This window comes from Mus musculus, chromosome 7 (assembly GCF_000001635.26).
Source record: "Mus musculus strain C57BL/6J chromosome 7, GRCm38.p6 C57BL/6J".
NCBI lineage: Eukaryota > Metazoa > Chordata > Mammalia > Rodentia > Muridae > Mus > Mus musculus.
Genome location: NC_000073.6, coordinates 123,220,691 through 123,240,644, shown reverse-complemented (window position 1 = coordinate 123,240,644; position 19,954 = coordinate 123,220,691). Strand labels below are relative to the sequence as shown.

At 44.2% G+C, this 19,954-nt stretch overlaps 1 protein-coding gene across 7 annotated transcripts in view; it reads right to left on the bottom strand.

Moving 5' to 3' along the window:
- The window catches only part of Slc5a11 (solute carrier family 5 (sodium/glucose cotransporter), member 11), a 59,795-nt gene that overhangs the window by 33,744 nt on the left and 6,097 nt on the right, over nt 1–19,954 (bottom strand). For 3 of the 7 annotated variants that reach the window (XR_001785540.2, XM_011241767.3, XM_011241766.3), the window contains exons 2-6: nt 11,654–11,736; nt 7,541–7,657; nt 4,891–5,047; nt 2,450–2,521; nt 1,172–1,276 (exon numbers count right to left, since the gene is read on the bottom strand). Coding sequence is in view for 6 of the 7 variants with exons in the window: in XM_011241767.3 (XP_011240069.1) it covers nt 1,172–1,276; nt 2,450–2,521; nt 4,891–5,025 (312 nt within the window). In the remaining variant the exon portion in view is untranslated. Of the gene's footprint in view, nt 1–297; nt 317–1,171; nt 1,277–2,449; nt 2,522–4,890; nt 5,048–7,540; nt 7,658–11,653; nt 11,737–19,954 lie in introns of those variants that run through there. The other 4 variants (XM_011241768.2, NM_146198.2, XM_006507712.3 and 1 more) reach the window with 4 other exon arrangements.

The window sequence follows — 19,954 nt, the reverse complement described above, 5'->3', positions numbered from 1 at the left end:
CTGCACTGCACTCCTGATTAGTCCCTTCCTTGCTGAGCGGATTGCTTTCCCTGACCTTTATGCTTCCATTTTTTAAATGTCAAGAGACCAACAGCATAGGGAGGAGTTCTTGAATTCTCAGCTTCTTAGAGGCGAGACAGGAAGCTCATTTTAGCTAAGTAGTTTGAAACCAGTCTGAGCCGCATAGTGAGACCCTCAACAAAACAAAACAAAAACCCAAAACAAGCAAACAAAGGAGAATAAAAGAGAGAGGAAAACGAATAAAGACTTGGGACATCTAGTTCTGTCTCCCAATACCATTGTCCTCTCTGGTCGGTTCTGCACCCCACTTCTCTTCCCCTGCAGTGGGAAGCTGTACTAACAGGAAGCGGAGGCTTCTGGGAGAGTTACCACAGGAAGAGCCCTCTTCCCCCTTATGAATTAGCCATAAGAGAACCTCACTAGACTGCTTCAGGAGAATCCGTGGTACTGAATGAGCGTTAAGTCCATGCCAGGCACTGCTCTGCAGCCTTCACAATCAGGAGTTCATTCAACCGCCACACCAGCCCCTCATGTACACAGGAGGTTCAGAGAAGTCAAGCAATTTGACCATGGTCAAACAGCGTGCGAGTGTGACTGCTGAGACCTCCTGGATCTAGCCTGTAGGGGACTCTTTCCATGTGAGCGTGTATGTGACATAACTGTCTGTGGCTGTGACAGGGTAAGAGTTACCACTTACAAATATTTGTGATTATGAACAACACAAGTTCCCCCTCGGAAAAGCTACTCTGTGAGATGCCTCCAATGGAGAGGAGCGTGAAGAATCCATCTATCTCTGTGTCTCCTGGGACATGGAGGGCAGACAGTGCTGAGCATTTCATCCCAGTGATGGCTAACTGATGCCTGACATATATGGCCTTTTGACACCTGCTGCCTGTCGCTTCCTACATAGTCAAGGAAGCATCCTGAGTCCTCGTCCTCTTGAATTTTGGGGTTGTGGGCCTATAGGTTCCCACCTAGCAGATGCAGAGAGACACAAATAACTTTTGTTGGCCAGGAGCACCTTTGAAGCCTCCTGTTTGCTTAACGAAAAGAAAGCACCCACTTTAAAGTACCAAGTGAGTATTGTCATGCATCCCCTGGTTTCTACTGCAGAACAGAGGGGAGATGTCCACGTCACGGGAAAACTCACATTAAGCTCATAGGCAGCGACAGAAATGCCCACAGCAGCACCAGACCCAGCGAGGCCAATGAAGTGTCCACTTCCAACATTGCTGGCGAACAAGGATGCACCCACCTGTGGGGAGATGAATGGGAGAGATCCTGGAGCTGGGCCTGGAAAAATGTCCCGACTCCCAGTTCTGATCGGTCTTGAAAAGGACTAAGACAGGTGGGGAAATAGACTGTGAGACCATTCTATCCTCTGTGCCTTATGTGTGCAGTGCACAACTTGAGAAAGTGTCTGCAGCATCCATGGTTGTTTACAGGATCAAAACCAGCTCTGCTTCCAGCTCAGCTGTGTGTGTGTGTGTGTGTGTTCATGCACGTGCATATATGTGTATGCATGCATGTGTGTGTATGCATGCATGTGTGCCTGTGTGTGTATGTGTGTGTATGCATGTGTGTATTCATATGTGTATACCTGTGTGAGTGTGTTCATGTGTTTGACAGTGTCTGTAGATCCACTTAAAGAGGAATAGCTAACTGGACTGTTGTATTTGTTATCTGCACTCTTGGTCCCATGGATGGCCTCCATTTTCATGCCGACATACAGCTCAGCGTGCACTCCTCAGGTCAGGTGTTGAATGGGACAGCCAGGCTTGAGCCCAGACAGAGCAGCAATCTACTGTAGCCATGGCAACCGATACAGTCATGAGCTTGAAGTGCATTCAGGGCTAAAACAGTTGCCAGGGATACTACCAGGGAGGGAGGCAGATGTCCTTCACATGCTGACCTGGACCTGGAGGGCGGTGAGCAGTCTGGAGTGGGGTTCTTGTGAAGCTGAAAGTGTTAGAGACCTTCAAGAAGGAGAGAGGCTAAAGCAGATAAATGACAGATGATGGATGGATGGATGGGTGGATGGATGGATGGATGGATGGATATGTGACAGATGGCGTATGTACATTGATTGCTAGACACATGACAGATGAGGGAGAAAGTTTGAGAGACTAGGTTATCTGGCCATAGCAATATTGGTAAATTGAACCTGTATCCTGCAGGTGGGATGACAGGTTCTTTTTGTGTAAATAAGTTTGAATTGGAGCAAGTTTTTCTCTAGTTTTCACTCCAGCTTGAAGACAACATGGAGTAAAACAATGTCAGAGCTGGAAGAGTCTTTGAGAAATGACTTAAAACATACAGCTTTGCAGTGCTTTCGTGGGAACCAGAGCCTTGTGCACCCTAGGCAAGCATCTACCACAGAACTCCATCCCAGCCTAAGAAGAGATAAATTAAACTAGAGACCACTTACTGGCCACCACACCATGTCCCCTCCAGCCAGGAAGTAGCCTTTCACTGTGTCTCGTTTGGTCCTCACTGTGGACTGCAAAGAAGAAGAGGGCTGGGTGAGGACAATGCTATGCTCAGCCTGTAAGTAGATCTTAAACATACCCTATGGAAGGATATCCAGCCTCATCCTTTGGAAGTGAATGCCAACAATACCCTGAGATATCCTTTTCCCATGTCAGGTTGGAAAAATGAAAGCAATACATTGCCACTGAGGGTGGTACATAGGCTGGCATATATCACTGTTGAGAGTGCAGACTAAAACTAGCTTAAAGAGGGCATTCTGATGTCAGCTGCCATATTACAAATGTGTGTTTCCTTGTAACCTGACAAATCTACTGTAGGAAAAGTAGCCTGCATTAGCCTGACTCCAAAACAATGGATGTGCACAGTTGACCCATTATAGCACTGTGGTAAGAAATGGGAGATTAGGGGCTGGAGAGATGGCTCAGTGGTTAAGAGCACGGACTGCTCTTCCAAAGGTCTTGAGTTCAAATCCCAGCAACCACATGGTGGCTCACAACCATCCATAATGAGATCTGATGCCCTCTTCTGGTGCATCTGAAGACAGCTACAGTGTACTTAAGATATAATAATAAATTAATCTTTTAAAAAATAATAAAAAATAAATTTAAAAAACTGAAATGGGAGAACAAAAGCCCAGGTGACTCTCAGCACAGGTCACTGCCTCAGTCACACTGGAAGCATCTGCAGGAACACCCTGAAACTATTAAGACAATGAAAATGTTTCCATGTACTGATATCTAGGAGACAGGGCTGGTTGGAAATGGCAAGGTTAGAACAAAAAGGACAGTGCACACACATGTGTGTGCACACATGTACACATACACACATGTACACACACTATACACATGCACACACATACACATACTACACACACAAACACAATACACTACACACACATGTACACACATGTACACACACTACACAACACAAACACATAAGACACACTACACATATGCACACACATGTATACACACTACACACATACACGCACTACACACACATGTATATACACATGTTAGTGTTTTCTCTGTCTCTTGTTCTCTCGCTCTCTCATTCATACACACACTACAACACACACACACACACCAATATTTGCTCTGTCTGTCTCTCCCACATATACAATGTTCTCTCTCTCTCTCCTCTCTCTCTCATACACATACACATACTAACATTTGCTCCATTTCTCTGTCTCTGTCTCCTCTGTCTCTCTCTCTCTGTGTCTCTTTCTCTGTCTCTCTCATGCACACACACACACACACACACACACACACACACACAAATGTTTGCTGTCTAGGCACAACATTGCACACCTGTAATTCCAGTAATTCCTGCATTCCAGAGGCTAAGGCAGGAGGCCCACAAGTTTGAAGCCAGACTGGGCTACGCAGCAAGACTTTGTCTCCAAAGTACATATAATTTGTTTTGATTTGCCTTTAAACCTGGAAGAATATATTAATAAACAGTATGTCCAAAGCTCATGAGTTAATAATTGTGGTCACCTCTGAAGGAAATCCTCAGTTGGACTTTATATGATATTTATTAAGCTACTATTAGTTTTGAACCATGTGACTCTAACTATATTACTGTGAAAAAGCATATATATGATATGTGATATGTAAGATATATCATATATATGAGAGCATAGTTCTCAAAGTTAAAAAAATAAGGAGTTTAGCTCATAATTTAGTAGTAGATTAAAGAATCTAAGTTCTTAGGGCCTAGTTTTCCTTTATCTGAAAATTGGGTTTAAAATCTTCCTTGAGGGGCTGGCTGGAGAGAATGCTAAGTGGCTAAGAGTGTTTACATTTTTTGCAGAGGACCAGATTTGGGTTCCCAGCACCTGCATAGATGACCCACAACCATCTGTAACTCCAACTCACATCCTCTTCTGGTCTCCTGACTTCTGTGGGCATGCACACATGATCATATATCTACACACACACACACACACACACACACACACACACACACAAATAAAGTAACAAAATACTGCTTTTCAAAAAAAATATCTTCCTTACAAATTACATAGAATGACATAACTTATGCCTAACACACAGTGCATTTAAAAAAATTCACGGTCCCCCTATTCTAGCAATGTGCTCTACACTGACTTGTACCTCAGGCATCCCACATATTTTGGGGGAACTTTTAGAGACAAGGTCTCACTGTGTATCCCTGGCTGACCTGAAACTTGCTTTATAGGCCAGTCTGGCTTCAAACTCATAGAGATCACCTACCTTCACATATTTTAAGTCCTAATTGCTATAGTTCATTTCTTCCCTTCTTGGTATCTTGTTTTCCCAAAGGATAGGATTTGCACAGGGGTTTTAACCAGATATTTTCTCCTTGCCCCATCTCTCACCTCATCTTCCGGCTTACCCATAATCCAACAGCCAGAACAAAGAGGAAGTACAGAACTAGGACAGCGATGTCTGCAGGCTCCATGCTCTTCTGGGGAAAGGCCTCCAGGGAGTCAGACTGTGGGGGCTGAGGGCTGATGGTGGCACTCTCCATGGTGCTGAATGAGCCGCTAGTCCTGGGGAGAGCAAAGCAATGTTAGATTCCTTTCTTCCCTTAATCTTGATTTGTAGCTGCCCCACCCCACCCCCCACCCCCGCCATGGAGCAAGTGAGACAGACAAACAGACAGACAGGCAGGCAGGCAGACAGACAGGCAGGCAGACAGACAGGCAGAGACAGACACAGACACAGACAGAGACACAGACACAGACACAGACACAGACACAGACACAGACACAGACACAGACACAGACACAGACACAGACACAGACACAGACACAGACAGAGAAACAGAGAGACAGAGACAGAGACAGAGAAACAGAGAGATACCTAGATGGAGATCTGGTGGAGACAGAGCTTTAGGAAGTCAGATCCATCCCTCTGACCATCCACTCTTTCACCTACTCAGAAAATACACAGAAGCTCACACCACTGCAGTTGATTTGTTTGGTTGGTTTTGGTTTAACAACTCAACTATTCACTCAGCAAAGGTAAAGAAGAAACAACTCAAAGAGTGCAGACAACAGTAAGCATGTTAGTAAGCCCAGCAATTTGGAGGATTCCTGAATGTGAGACCAGCCTGGGCTACATAGAAAGACTCTGTCAGAAAGAGAAAATTGAAAAGAAAGTTCCAGCATACTTTTAGTCCTGGTCTAGTTTCTGTGACAGACACATGTTGTTGCTATGACAAACACCCTGACAAAAAGCAACTTGGAGTGGAAAGGGTTTATCTCATCATATATGTTACAGTCCATCTCTAAGCCAAGTCAGGAGCTCAGTGCAAAAACCGAAGGAGAGGCCATGAGGAACACTGCTTACTCGGTTGTTCTCTGGCTACGTTGAGTTGTCTTTCTCATAGAGCCCAGCCTACCTCCCAGGGATGGCACAGCTCACAGTAGACTGGATCGAACCACACTAATTAGCAGTTAAGAACATGCCTCACAGATATGACCGCAGGCTAACTTGATGGAGGTGATCCCTCAAGTGAGATTCCCTCTTCCCAGTATCTCAGATTGCTTCCTATTGCTGTAATAACCACCAGATCCAAATGCAACTTGGTCAGGAAAAGGTTTATTTGGCTTACACTGCCATATCACAGCATATCCTTGAGGGGAGTCGGGACAGGAACCCATGCAGGGACCTGGAAACAGGAACTGATGAAAAGGCCAGAGAAATGCTACTCACTAGCTTGTTCCCCATGGCTTACTCAGCCTGCTCTCTTATACTACCCAGGAGCATCTGTGTAGGCTGGCACTGCCCAGGGTGAGTTCGATCCTTCCACGTCAATCAGTAAATCAGGAAAATGTCCCACAGACTCGCCCCCAGGTCAATCTGAGGAAGGCAATTCCTCAATGCAAAGACCCTCTTCCCCTATGTCATAACTTTGTGTTGAACGGATGAAAAGTAGTAATAACTAAGAATTAAAAACTAGTCAGTATACCCTTTTGCTTAGTAAGCATGTGGCCAGAGGAAAATCAGAGAAGTCAGTCTTGTCCTAATGCTGCAGCCTTCCATAAATTGCTTATATTTAATATGCACACAGCACTGTTGCCTTCCCGGTATCCCTCTAAAGTGTTTTTCTACACGGCAAAGTGCACTCTGTTGTTATCATCCTTATTTTGTAGAAGGAATTAAGACAGAAATGCTAAGTAGCAGAGCTGGAGAGATGACTCAGCGGTTGAGAGCGCTGACTGCTCTTCCAGAGGTCCTGGGTTCAGATCCCAGCAACCACACGGTGGTTCATGACCATCTGTGATGAGATCTGACACCCTCTTCTGGTGTGTCTCGGGACAGCTACAGTGTACTTACATACAATAAATAAATAAACAAATAAACAAATAAATAAATAATTTTAAAAACAAAAGAAAGAAAGAAATGCTAAGTAGCTTTTCCAGGTAACACAATTCAAGTGGAAGGGTTGGGCTGGAACCTGAATAACTTGCTCCAGAATCCATGCTTTGAGCTATCATTAGAAACCACTTCTCTGAAGACCACATTTCTATGGGCAATTTAAGAGAGTCCTATGGTAGGCTGAATAATGGCCCCAAAAATATTAATATCTAATATCCAGAACCTGTGAGTGTATGGTTGTATGATTGTATGCTAGCCAGTTGACATTAAACTAGGGTGATCCCTGGTGCAGCTGGGAGCTTCTAATGCAACCACAAATGGCAAAGAATTGGAAGGGCCAGAGAAGTGATAGCGTAAGATGGGTCAGCTCAGCACTGCTGGCTTTGAGCATGGGATGATGGGCCCTGAACCAAAGAATACAAGTGGCTTATAGAAGCTGACAAAGCAAATGAGCAGAATCTGACCCAGGGCCTCCAGAAAGAACTCAGCTCTGCTGTGGCCTGAGTGTGGGGTAGAGGGTATTCAAGTCGTGAGTATGTGCCTATGTGTATGGTAGAGGGTGTGAGTGTTGGGGTTCTCTAGAGTCACAGAACTTATGGAATGTCTCTGCATATTAATGGAATTTGTTGGAATGACTTACAGTCTGCAGTCTGACTCACCCAACAATGGACAGCTGTAAATGGGAAGTCCAAGAGTCTAGTTCCACGAGGCTAGGTGTTTCAGCTGGCCCTCTGTATAAACTGCAATCCTGAAGAGGTAGGCTTCCAGTGGGCGTGCTGGCAAAATAAGTGCATGCAAATGAAGAACAAGCCCTTCCTTCTATTGTCCTTAGGCAAGCCTCCATCAGAAGGTATGGCCTAGATTAAAGGTATATACCTCCACTTCTGGACCTAAGCTTTTCTTGTCTTGGAACTTGCTCTGTCCCAGGCTGGCCTTAGACTCAGAGATCTGCTTGTCTCTGTCTCCTGGAATTAAAGGCTTGTACCACCTTTCCTGGACCTAAGATTTTCATGGCAGCTATGCCTCAAGATCTGGATCAAAAGCATGCGTCATGCAACACTTACAGGACCAAAAGCCTGTGCCTTCCAGCCTCAAGGTCTGGATCACATGTGTGCACTCCATTTTCGGATTGTAGTTCATTCCAAATATAGTCAAGTTGACAACCCTGCGTCTTTTAAGTCTTTGTTGGTGGCCTTTGCTTCTGCAATTCCTCTAGGAATGTGATACTGATTTTGATTCACTATTTTCTTTGGCAGAGGCAACTCTAAAGGCTTCCATTTAGCCTTTCTAACCATAATAGACCTCACTCCACAGGTCAGGGAACCAATGTGAAAATTCTGCCAACTTCTAAGTATATCTATCCCAACTATATATTCTAGAACTGGAGAAATTACCACAAGATAAGTTTAGGGAACCTACTGGTCCTACAGTGAGTCTTCGGACATCAGTCAAAACTCCATGAATCACCTGGCTTTCATAAGGCCTTGCTTTAACTGGAGGGCCACAATGTTTCTTGGGATCTCCCAGAATCAGCATCAATTCAGAACTAGTATCCAATAAAGCCCAGAAAGTCTGATTATTTCCTTTTCCCCGGTAGAGAGTTACCCTTGTAAAAGACTATAGGTCCCTCTGGGGAAGATCAGGAGAAAGGTTAGCAGCAAAACTTAAGAGTCTTATCAAGATCCTTCCTCAGGGGAATCCAGTCACCCCTTCATTCAAGGGGTTCTGGGTCTGCAAACTGGCTCAAGTCTGGGAATTGATTCACTGGCTGAGGTTACCTTTTGCTGTGATCCAATGTAGCCTTTCTTTCATTTGAGAAATTTTCTGTTTATACAGATTAAACAGAAGTGCAGTAGGCTTCGTATCTATTTAATGCCTGGAAACACCATGAGTACTTAGCCAATACCAAAGATCCATATGAGTCATGCTATTATAAAACTGACCTCCCCTGTGCTGACCATTATGAGTTAGGTGATTATAAATGTTGTTTTATCAACATTGGCCATTATAATAATTATGATCTCCTTGCCTCTGGAGATTCAGTGTTGATGCCTGGCCCTGCTACCTCAGGGCAATTATATCCATTGCATTTAGTTCATCCAATTGAGCAGCAGCATCTTCAACCCTAAGGGATGGCACAAGGAAAAGGGTGAAAACAAGACTCTTCAAATGTGCTGGTGCCTCCATTTTTATAGGGTTAATGAAGAGTGTGTCTTCTGGGCCTTCCCGTTGTGGAAGATTAGGTTTCACACAGCGTATCCACTCTAGTACTGCAATTTCCCTGAGCCTTAAAATTCCCTCCCTCATCAGGGGCTGGTGAGATGGCTCAGCGGGTAAGAGCATTGACTGCTCTTCTGAAGGTCATGAGTTCAAATCCCAGCAACCATATGGTGGCTCACAACCACCCATAATGAGAACAGTGTACTTATATATAATAATAAATAAATCTAAAAAAAAAAATTCCCTCATCAGCATAAGGATAAGCCGAGGGATATCAGGCATCTCTAACTCCTTTTCAGTAGACCATCTTTTGAATGATCTTCAGCCAACCATTCAAACAAATGTTAGACACCTTTTTTTTTTTAACTATGCGAGGTTCCATATTAAACCTAGAATCTCCATTCAGATGATTTATATCAATAAATCCCACACATGTTCCCCAGACTTCTGCTTGAATGAATTATCAAACTCAATGTGGTGGCTTGAATATGCTTGGCTCAGGAAGTGGCACTATTAGGAGGTGTGGCCCTTTTGGAGGAAGTGCCACTGTGGGGTAGAAAGTTGGCTTTGAGACCCTCCTCCCAGCTGCTTTCGAGACAGTCCTGTCCTGGCTGCCTTCAGAACAATGTGTAGAGGGCTGGAGAGATGGCTTAGGGACTAAGAGCATTGACTGCTCTTCCAGAGGTCCTGAGTTCAATTCCCAGCCACCATATGGTGGCTCACAACCATCTGTAATGAGATCTGATGCCGTCTTCTGGTGTGTCTGAAGACAGCTACAGTGAATGCCCCACTCCCACCAAAAGAAAAAAAGGAAAGAAAAGATGTAGAACTCTCAGCTCCTCCAGCACCATGCCTGCCTGCCTGCTAGGATGCTGCTTTGATTCTCACTTGAACCCTTGAACCTGTAATCCAGTCCCAATTAATTATTGACCCTTATAAGAGTTGCCTTGGCCAGGCAGTGGTGGCACATGTCCCTAATCCCAGGACTTGGGAGGCAAAGGCAGGCAGATTTCTGAGTTTGAGGCCAGCCTGGTCTACACAGTGAGTTCCAGAACAGCCAGCCGGGGCTATACAGAAAAACACTGTCTTGAAAAACCAAGAAAAAGAAAAAGAAATAGAAAAAGGAAAAGAAAAAGAAAAAAAGAGAAGAGAAACAAAAAGAAAAGAAAAGAAAAGAAAAGAAAAGAAAAGAAAAGAAAAGAAAGGAAAAGAAAAGAAGAGAGAAGAAAAGAAGAGAGAAGAAAAGAAAAGAAAGGAATGGCCTTGGTCATGGTGTTTCTTCACAGCAATGGAAACTCTAAGACACTCATTAAGCTCCTTAATAATGTAGCACACTTTCTCATTCCTTTATCAATTTACACAGAAATGCTAAGAGCAACCAATCAGCAAAGTAATTTTCCTGATTTTCCCCCCCAAACTGCAGAAAGTTTCATATACCAGGTCACTTAAGCCATTGCCTTCAGAATTGGTAAATAAACATAATCAAGGTCATGTGCTCCTTTAAGTTTGAAATATAGTTTCCACCACAGGCTTTCAATATTCTCCGAGCTCCTAGCAGAGAGGTGACTGGAGAGGGTTCAGGAGCTAAAGATGCTGGTGAATTAGAAGGTGCTGGAAAAGGTAGGACCCCCCAGTGGAAAGATAAGGACACCAACCCACTTACAAAACTTTCAACACAAAATTTGTCCTGTCTACAAGAAATGCAGGGACAAAGATGAAGCAGAGATCGAGGGAATGACCAACTTGAGACCTATCCCAAGGGCAAGCACCAACTCCTGACACTATTTATGATACTCTCTTGCTTACAAACACGAGCCTAGCATGACTGTCCTCTGAGAGGCTCCACCCAGCAGCTGGCTGAAACAGATACAGGGACCCACAGCCAAAAACTGAAAGAAGCTTGGGGACTCTTATGGAAGAGTTAGGGAAAGAACTGAGCACCTCAAAGCAGATAGGAACTCCACAGGAAGACCAACAGTCAACTAACCTGGATCCTTGGGGCCTCTCAAAGACTCAACCACCAAACAAAGAACATACAGAGGCTGGACCAAGGCCCCCTGCACATGTGAAGCAGATGTGCATCTCAGTCTCTGTGTGGGTCCCGAACAACTGGAATGGGGACTGTCCCTAAAGATTTGCCTGTCTGTGCAATCCATTCCATTCCCCTACTGGCTGCCTTGTCTGACCTTAGTGGGAGAGGATGTGCCTAACCCTGTACAGACTTGATTATCCAGGGTTGGGGGGATACTCAGGAGGAGAACACCCTCTCAGAGGAGAAGGGGGACCAGGAAGGGAGTAGCAATTGGGATGTAAAATGAATGAATGAATGAATGAATGAATGAATAAATAAATAAATAAATAAATAGGAAAAAGGGAGAGAAGGTGCTGCCAAATTATAAAGCCTGCTTCAGATACTTAAAAGATTCATCCTTATACTTCGGCTCCCTTAGAACCACTCCAAGTACCAACTTCTGTATTAGTCAGAGTTTTCTAGAGTCACAGAACTTATGGAATGTCTCTATATATTAAGGGAATTTGTTGGAATGACTTACAGTCTGCAGTCTGGGTGTTTCAGCTGGTCTTCTGTATAAACTGTAATCCTGAAGAAGTAGGCTCCAACAGATGTGCTTGCTGGCTAGTAGGTACAAACAGGCAAAGGAGAATGAACAATTCTTTCATTGTCCTTATGTAGGCCTCCAGCAGAAGGTGTGGCCCAAATTAAAGGTGTGTACCATCATGCCTGGACCTAAATTTTTCTTATCTTGAAACTTGGTCTCTCCCAGGCTAGCCTTGAATTCAGAGATCTGCTTGTCTCTGTCTCCTGGGATTAAAGGCATGTACCTCCTTGCCTGAGCCTAAGATTTTCATGGCTGCTATGCCTTAAGATCCAGATCAAAAGTGTGCGTCATCCAACACTTACAGGATCAAAAGCCTGTGTCTTCCAGTCTCAAGTTCTGGATCACAGGTGTGCCCCCCATTTCTAGATTGTAGCTCATTCCAGATGTAGTGAGGCTGACAACCAGGAATAGCCATCACAGTGTGTAATCTGTGGGTGTGCCTGTGTATGTGACACTGCACAGGCCTGGAGGGGTATGCAGAACTCAACATCAGGAATCTTATTTTCTGGCCCTCCACCTTATGTTTTGACGTAAGGTCTCTCATTGAACAGGGAGCTCAGCCAGAGCCTAGAGTGGCTTCCCAGAGAGCCCGGGGTCTGCCTTCTCTGTCCTCAGAGCTGGTGTTATGGGCAGGCACCACACAGCTGTTTACTGGAATCTGAGCTCAGATTCTCATGCTTGCACAGCAAGTACTTTCCACATTGAGCTACTTCCTCAGCCGTCTCCTGACACCTGGATTTGATCTCAGTCAAACCCATCTGGTGTCGGGAAGTGGTGGCACAAGCCTTTAATCCCAGCACTTGGGAGGCAGAGGCAGGCGGGTTCTGAGTTTGAGGCCAGCCTGGTCTACAGAGTGAGTTCCAGGACAGTCAGGGCTACACAGAGAAACCCTGTCTCAGGGGGAAAAACAAAAAACAAAAAAAACCCCATCTGACACTCTGAACTACAGAGTGTTCAGAGTGAACTCTAAGTGCCTCCAAATCTGGGATAATTGGCTGCCGCAACAATGAGAAACTAGCAAAACTCCTTCGGTGATTCTGACTGGGGTATGGATATAATTACATCACCCCCTATCAGCCGAGGGATCGGGAATAGTCAGCCCCACTCTCCATACTGTGCAGCTCAATACTGAGACAGATCCCCCCCAAAGACAATACTCTGTGATGGTCTGTGTAGGTCTTCGTGGTATAAATGCAGAGACTAAAACAAATCAGAACCTTTAAGGATTCATGCTCTGGGAGCTGGGATAATCAGTGAAGTGCTCTCTGCATGAACTTGATTCTCTGTCCCCAGGGAAAAAACAAAACAACACGAAAAGTCTGGCCATAGTGATACAATCTTGTCATCTCAGCTCTCGGGAGGCAGCAACAGGAGGATCTTTGAGGTTTGCTGGCCATTCAGGCTAGCCTAATAGTCACAGGTCCCTCTGGACACTATCTCAAAAACAAACAAAAAAACAATGTGGATGGTTCCTAAGGAAAGACTACTGAACTAGATCCAAATTGACTTCGGGCGAATAAACATGCACACATATTTGCAACACCCATGAACTTGTATAAATACCAAAGGAAGGAAGGGTTGAGAAACGGGAGGGAGGGAAGGAAAGAGGGAGGGAGGGGGGAGGGGGAGGGAGAGAAGGAGGGAGAGAAAGTAAAAAGAATTCCAGCTATGGAGGCACATTGCTGCCCTGTCCCTTATCAGCCCTGAGAAGCTGAACAAGCTGTGCAATGCTGCACATAGGACACAAAACAAGTTTGTGGTTACCAAGAACCTGCCAGGGGCTTTCACTCCATTGCACAGCTAATCTTCAATTTGCAACCCTATAGCTGAGTCCCCTGAGTACAGAGATCACAAGTCTGTGCCACCAAGACTAGCTGCCTGTTTGACAGCAAGTGTAGATGCTTGAACGTCATCATTGCACAAATATAGTCACCATCATGGTCAGTATTTCCTGTTCCTTTTCTTTCTTTCTTTCTTTCTTTCTTTCTTTCTTTCTTTCTTTCTTTCTTTCTTTCTTTCTTTCTTTCCTTCCTTCCTTCCTTCCTTCCTTCCTTCCTTCCTTTCTTTCTTTCTTTCTTTCTTTCTTTCTTTTTCGAGACAGGGTTTCTCTGTATAACCCTAGTTGTCCTGGAACTCACTTTGTAGACCAGGCTGGCCTCGAACTCAGAAATCCACCTGCCTCTGCCTCCCAAGTGCTGGGATTAAAGGCGTGTACCACCACCACCCAGCCTCCTGTTTCTTTACTATGTGTTTACTATTTCCTGCAAGGTGGGTGAGGAAAGGAGTGTCTTATGTGGAGGAATTCAGAAGATAGGCTGTGCGAGGAGGCATGCCGTCTACCCCCATTGCTGCCTGCTGAGACAGGCCCCAGCACTGTAAAATGAAACCAAAAGAGAAGCAGCCCTTGCTTGCTTTCCATTGCTGCAATCAGCCTCGGCCACAGGCAGCTTGGGGAGGAGAGGGTTCGTTTGACTTACATATCTTGGGTCATGGACCACTGAGGGAAGCCAAGTCAGAAACTCAAGCAGAGGCTACGGAGGGATGCTGCTTAGTGGGTTGTTCCTCCTGTCTTCCCTGCTTGCTTTCCTATACACCCTAGGGCCACCTGCCCAGGCACCACTCACAGTAGGGTCAGGTCCTCCCTCAGCAGTCATCAGTTAAAAAGATGCTCCCAGTCTTGTCCTAGAGGCCAGCTTTACAGGGACATTTACTTGATTGAGGTTCCCTTTTCCCGGATGAGTCCAGCTTGTGACAAGTGAATGAAAAACTGACCAGTGAAGGAAGGAAAGAAAGAAGGAAGGAAAGAAGGAAGGAAGGAAGGAAGGAAGGAAGGAAGGAAGGAAGGAAGGAAGGCAGGCAAATATTTAAATTTATAAATTGAACTATCATTATGATATACCATGCTTCCAATTTAAGAAAGAGCCCTAAGGAACATATTTTAGATGATGCAATGAATATTAAAAACAAGGACATGTAAGCGTAGTGGTACATGCCTTCAATCCCAGGAATTGGGAGGCACAGACAGGAGGATCTCTATGAGTTCAAGGTCAACCTGGTCTATGTAGTTACTTTCAGGAAAGCCAAGGCTATGTAGAGAGACCCTGTTTCATAAAACAAAAACAAAACAAATCCACTAGTGTCTTCCATAAATTGGAGAAGGTTCTAGACTCATATACTTACAAGCATGGTTTTTGCCCCCATGACTATCTGGAGTGTCTGAAAGCCTTAGCTATGAGGTAGTTCTGTCCATTGCAGCATTTGTGCATCTGGACAAACTAGGTGTCCCATGGCACAAATAGTCATGGTCAAAATCTCTCACATTCTGAAAGATCAGTATCCCCAGTGCACATCTTTGCCCCAGGTTAAATAATGCAATTAAAGAATTTTTAATAAAGAAGTGGAGGGCCTGGGCATGCAGCCTGGTGGCAGAGCACTTGTCTTGTGTGCACGAGGGCCCAGGTTCCATTCCCAGCTCTGCAGTAAAATGCTGATAATCACAATGAAGTAGCTTGAGCAGTTGAGGACAGAGTGCTCAAGTAGCAGGCGGAGATGGGCAAGGAGTGTGAAGGCAAGGGCTCTGCCTGGGCAAAGTACAGGGTGGCTTCAAGGCTGCTTGGTCCGTTACTGCAGCTGTAACAAAACACCTTAGCCTGCATAAAATTTAAAGGATTGTTTTATGTGTACATGTATGTGCCTGAGTGTATGTGCACCGGGTACATGCAAGTGTCTGCAGAGCTAGAAGAAGATGTCAGATCCTTTGACACTGGAGTTGTAGGCAATTGTGACCTGCCTGATATGAGTGGTGTAAATTGAACCCAGGCCCTTTGCAAGAGTAGCAAGTGGTATTCATGACAGAGTCACCTCTGCAGCCCCTGGATAATTTATCAATAGCATGAATCTATTGGCTGAAGTTCTAGAGAAGCCCCAGATCAAGGTGATAACAGGTTTGCTGCTATCTGGTGAAAGCTGGTCCTCATTAAATGATGCTTTTTCTGAGTCCTCCCAGGGTAGAAGAAACAAGCCGCCTCCAGAAAGCTTGTTAGAAGGGAACTAAATCTAGCCTGATGGCTTTGCTATAGGCTCCAAGCACTCCCAGCGGCCCCGCCTCTTACCACTTTTGTGCTGGGGTTTGGGTTGTAACCTATGAACTCTTAAGGAGTCACACAAAATCTAGCCACAGCACAGGGAGAGGATCAGAGAAAGCATCTGCAGTTTGCTTATAAAACTTGATGATAGGATAAGCGGGACAGGGACATTTGAGAGCAATGTTCTGCTTCTGTTTGGAGCTGCATAGAGACCATGGTGGCCTGGTCACCTGAGCAGCTCACTCTTGGTCCTTAGAGTGTGCTATTGACTTTTTGGATCTAAGCACCTGAGCAGGGGTGGGCAGTGATGAGATTGTGTTGTCCTAAAGATCAGTATGAAGATGAAAGTTCTTGAGATAATGCTGTTCGGATGAACTAATGATTTTATGGAATTCCTGGTTAGACTTAAGGAATTTTGGGAAGTTAGGGTGGTTGATGGAAGGTTTAAAGTCAGAATCAAGAGTAGGATGTCCCTTTCTCATAGAAGGGCAAGAACTGCACAGAGAGCGTCCGTTCATGCGTTACAAGCATGCAATTGTAGTAGCGAGAAAAATAGGCTGGGGACAAGTTAATGATCAAAGAAAGCATTCACTCCAGGTTGGGCCTGAGTTTCTTGGTCTTGTGATCTAGGGATATAGTAACAGGTTTTCGGTGTGCACCAGGAAATAAGAAGGTTGTAAATAAGGCGTAAACAATTCTATTATGAATATAAAAACAGAGAACAGTTAGCCACTCTAGACGTCAAAAATAAGACGTAAGACAAATGACCTGTTCCTTAGTAAATACAGATTGTCTTAGCCAGGTATGGGAAGAAATTTGTTACTATAGCCTTGGCCTATTTAAACTTTGTTATCTATGACAAGAGAATTACTGCTTTATGCTTACAGTGAGCGAGGGGAAAGAAAGATAAGATTTGTTTAGTTAGATATAAGTTTCAAAGAATACATAATAATCCTGTTGCAATTTCCTTTTGTGTAATGATTTTCATCTGTCTTTGAAGAATGATTTTGTGGTGACTGTTTTTAGAAAATGTATAACTTGTGGCTATGAGGTAATTTTCTTCCTAAATAAGAAAACTTTGTCTTAAGGGCTATGTATACAAAGGGCTAAGAGGAAAAATAAAACACTGGAGCCCACTTTTGCTTCAGCCACTCTTTGTGTGTGACTCCCGTAAGCGGCTATCAGCACTGACCCCACCCCAGTCATGACAGCACACCTGGCAGACTGACTCAGTTTACCCTATGGTCTCATAGCTGGCCCTTGGCACTATTTTAGATAACTGTCTTCTTAGTTTATTTTGCCTGTTCATTGGCTGGATGATTGTAGCATTTTGTATTTAATTTTTTGTAGCTCTTTATATACTCTAGGTACTAATCCCCTGTCTTTTTCCCTATTCTTGAGGCTGTCTCTTCTCTCTGGCAGTTTGCTTTGCTCTGCAGAAGCTTCTCGGTTATACACAGTCCCACACGTTGATGCCTGCTATACATCCCGCACTGAGGGAGGGCTTCCCCACCTTTTTTATTGGGTATTTTATTTATTTACATTTTAAATGTTATCCCCTTTCCTGATATCCCCCCATGCTCAGTCCGATGGTTGGTTGGGAGCATCCCCCTCTGTATTTGTCAGGCTCTGGCAGGGCCTCTCAGGAGACAGCCATATCAGGCTCCTGTCAGCAAGCACTTCTTGGCATCCAAAATAGTGTCTGCATTTGGTAACTGGATCCCCAGGTGGGGCTATCTCATTGCCAGCGTCTGCTGCACCTGAGGTTTTTTGTTTGTTTGTTTGTTTGTTTTTTGGTTTGTTTTTTTGTTTTTTTCAAGACAGGCGAGACAGGGTTTCTCTGTGTATCTCAGTATTTGCTCCTGTGTGTATTCTGTTACCTCTTCTAAAAATGGCCGAAGCACCCACACTTTGGTCTTTTTAAATTCTTGAGCTTCGTCCCTGACCTCAAGCTGTACTACATAGCAATAGTGATTAAAAACTGCATGGTATTGGTACAGAGACAGGAAGGAAGATCAATGGAATAGAATTGAAGAACCAGAAATGAATCCACACACCTGTGGTCACTTGATCTTTGACACAGGAGCTAAAACCATCCAGTGGAAAGATGACAGCATTTTTAACACATAGTGCCAGTTCAACTGGTGGTCAGCATGTAGAAGAATGCAAATTGATCCATTCTTTTTGTTTGTTTTTTTTTTTGTTTTTGTTTTGTTTTGTTTCTTGAGACAGGGTTTCTCTGTACCTCTGGTTGTCCTGGAACTCACTTTGTAGACCAGGCTGGCCTCGAACTCAGAAATCCCCTTGCCTCTGCCTCCCAAGTGCTGGGATCAAAGGCGTGTGCCACCACACCCAGCTAAATTGATCCATTCTTATTTCCTTGTACAAAGCTCAAGTCTCACTGGATCAAGGACCTCCACATAAAACCAGAGACACTGAAACTAATAGAAGAGAAAGTGGGGAAGAGTCTCAAATACATGGACACGGGAAAAGTTCCTAAATAGGACACCAGTAGCTTATGCTCTAAGATCAAGAATTGACAAATGGGACACATAAAATTGCAAAGCTTCTGTAAGGCAAAGGACACTGTAAATAGGACAAAACAGCAACCAATGATTGGGAAAAGATTTTTACCAATCCTACATCCAATAGAGGACTAATATCCAATATATACAAAGAACTCAAGAAATTAGACTCCAGACAATCAAATAACCCTATTTAAAAATGGGGTGCCAGGCAGTGGTGGCACAAGCCTTTAATCCCAGCACTTGGGAGGCAGAGGCAGGTGGATTTGAGTTTAAGGCCAGCTTAGTCTACAGAATGAGTTCCAGGGCAACCAGGGATACACAGAGAAACCCTGTCTCACCTGTCTTGAAAAAAACAAAAAAACCAAACCAAAAAAAAAAAAAAAAAAACCAAACAAACAAAAAACAAAAAACCTCAGGTGAAGCAGATGCTGGCAATGATGTGGAGAAAGAGAAACACTCTTCCACTGCAAGCTGGTACAACCACTCTGGAAATCAGTCTGACAATTCCTCAGAAAATTGGACATTGTATTATTTGAGGACCCAGCTATATCACTCCTGGGCATATATCCAAAAGATGCTCCAACATATAACAAGGATACATACATGCTCAACTATGTTCATAGCAGCCTTATTTATAATAGCCAGAAGCTGGAAAGAACCCAGATGTCCTTCAACAGAAGAATGGATACAGAAAATGTGGTACATTTACACAATGGAGTACTACTCAGCTATTAAAAACAATGATTTTGTAAGTTCTTAGGCAAATGGATGGAACTAGAAAATATCATCCTGAGTGAGGTAACCCAATCACAAAAGAACACATGTACTCACTGGTAAGTGGATATTAGCCCAAAAGCTCAAAATACAGAAGATACAATTCACAGAGAAAGAGCTTTTAAAAAGGCCTGGCCGGGGCTGGAGAGATGGCTCAGCAGTTAAGAACACTGGCTGCTCTTAACTCTGTAACCTCTGAAAACAGCTACAGTATACTCATATAAATAAAATAAATCTTACAAAAAAAAAAAAAAAAAAAGCTCTGGCCAGCTCCTACCTAGAGTTTCATGCCTTACATTCAGGTCTTTGACCCATTTTCTTTTCTTTATTTCTTTTATTCTTTTTAAAGATTTATTTATTTTATGTATATGAGTACACTGTAGCTGTCTTCAGACACCGGAAGAAGGCACCCGATTCCATTAGAGATGGTTGTGAGCCACCATGTGGTTGCTGGAAATTGAACTCAGACCACTGGAAGAGCACCCAGTGCTCTTAACCTCTGAGCCATCTCTCCAGCCCTTGAGCCATTTTCAAACTCATTTTTTATGTAAGGTAATCAAGAGGAATCTTGTTTAACCAGGCAGTTATTTTGGATTCCATGGGCATTATGGGATGCTGAGCGGCATCTCTGGTTAGTATCCCCTACATACCAGGAACATCCCCCAGGTTGTGAGAGCTAAAGTAGCCCCTTTATTGTAGGCTCTTTGTTGAGAAGCCACAGGTGCTCTGAGACCTGCAAGGCCCCTCTCGAGGCAGGTGCACCCCTGTCTTTCCCCAGGCAGGACCTTGCTCTTAGTCCTGATGCACTAGCACTCCCAGCTTTTCAGATCTGGGACAGGAGACTCTCT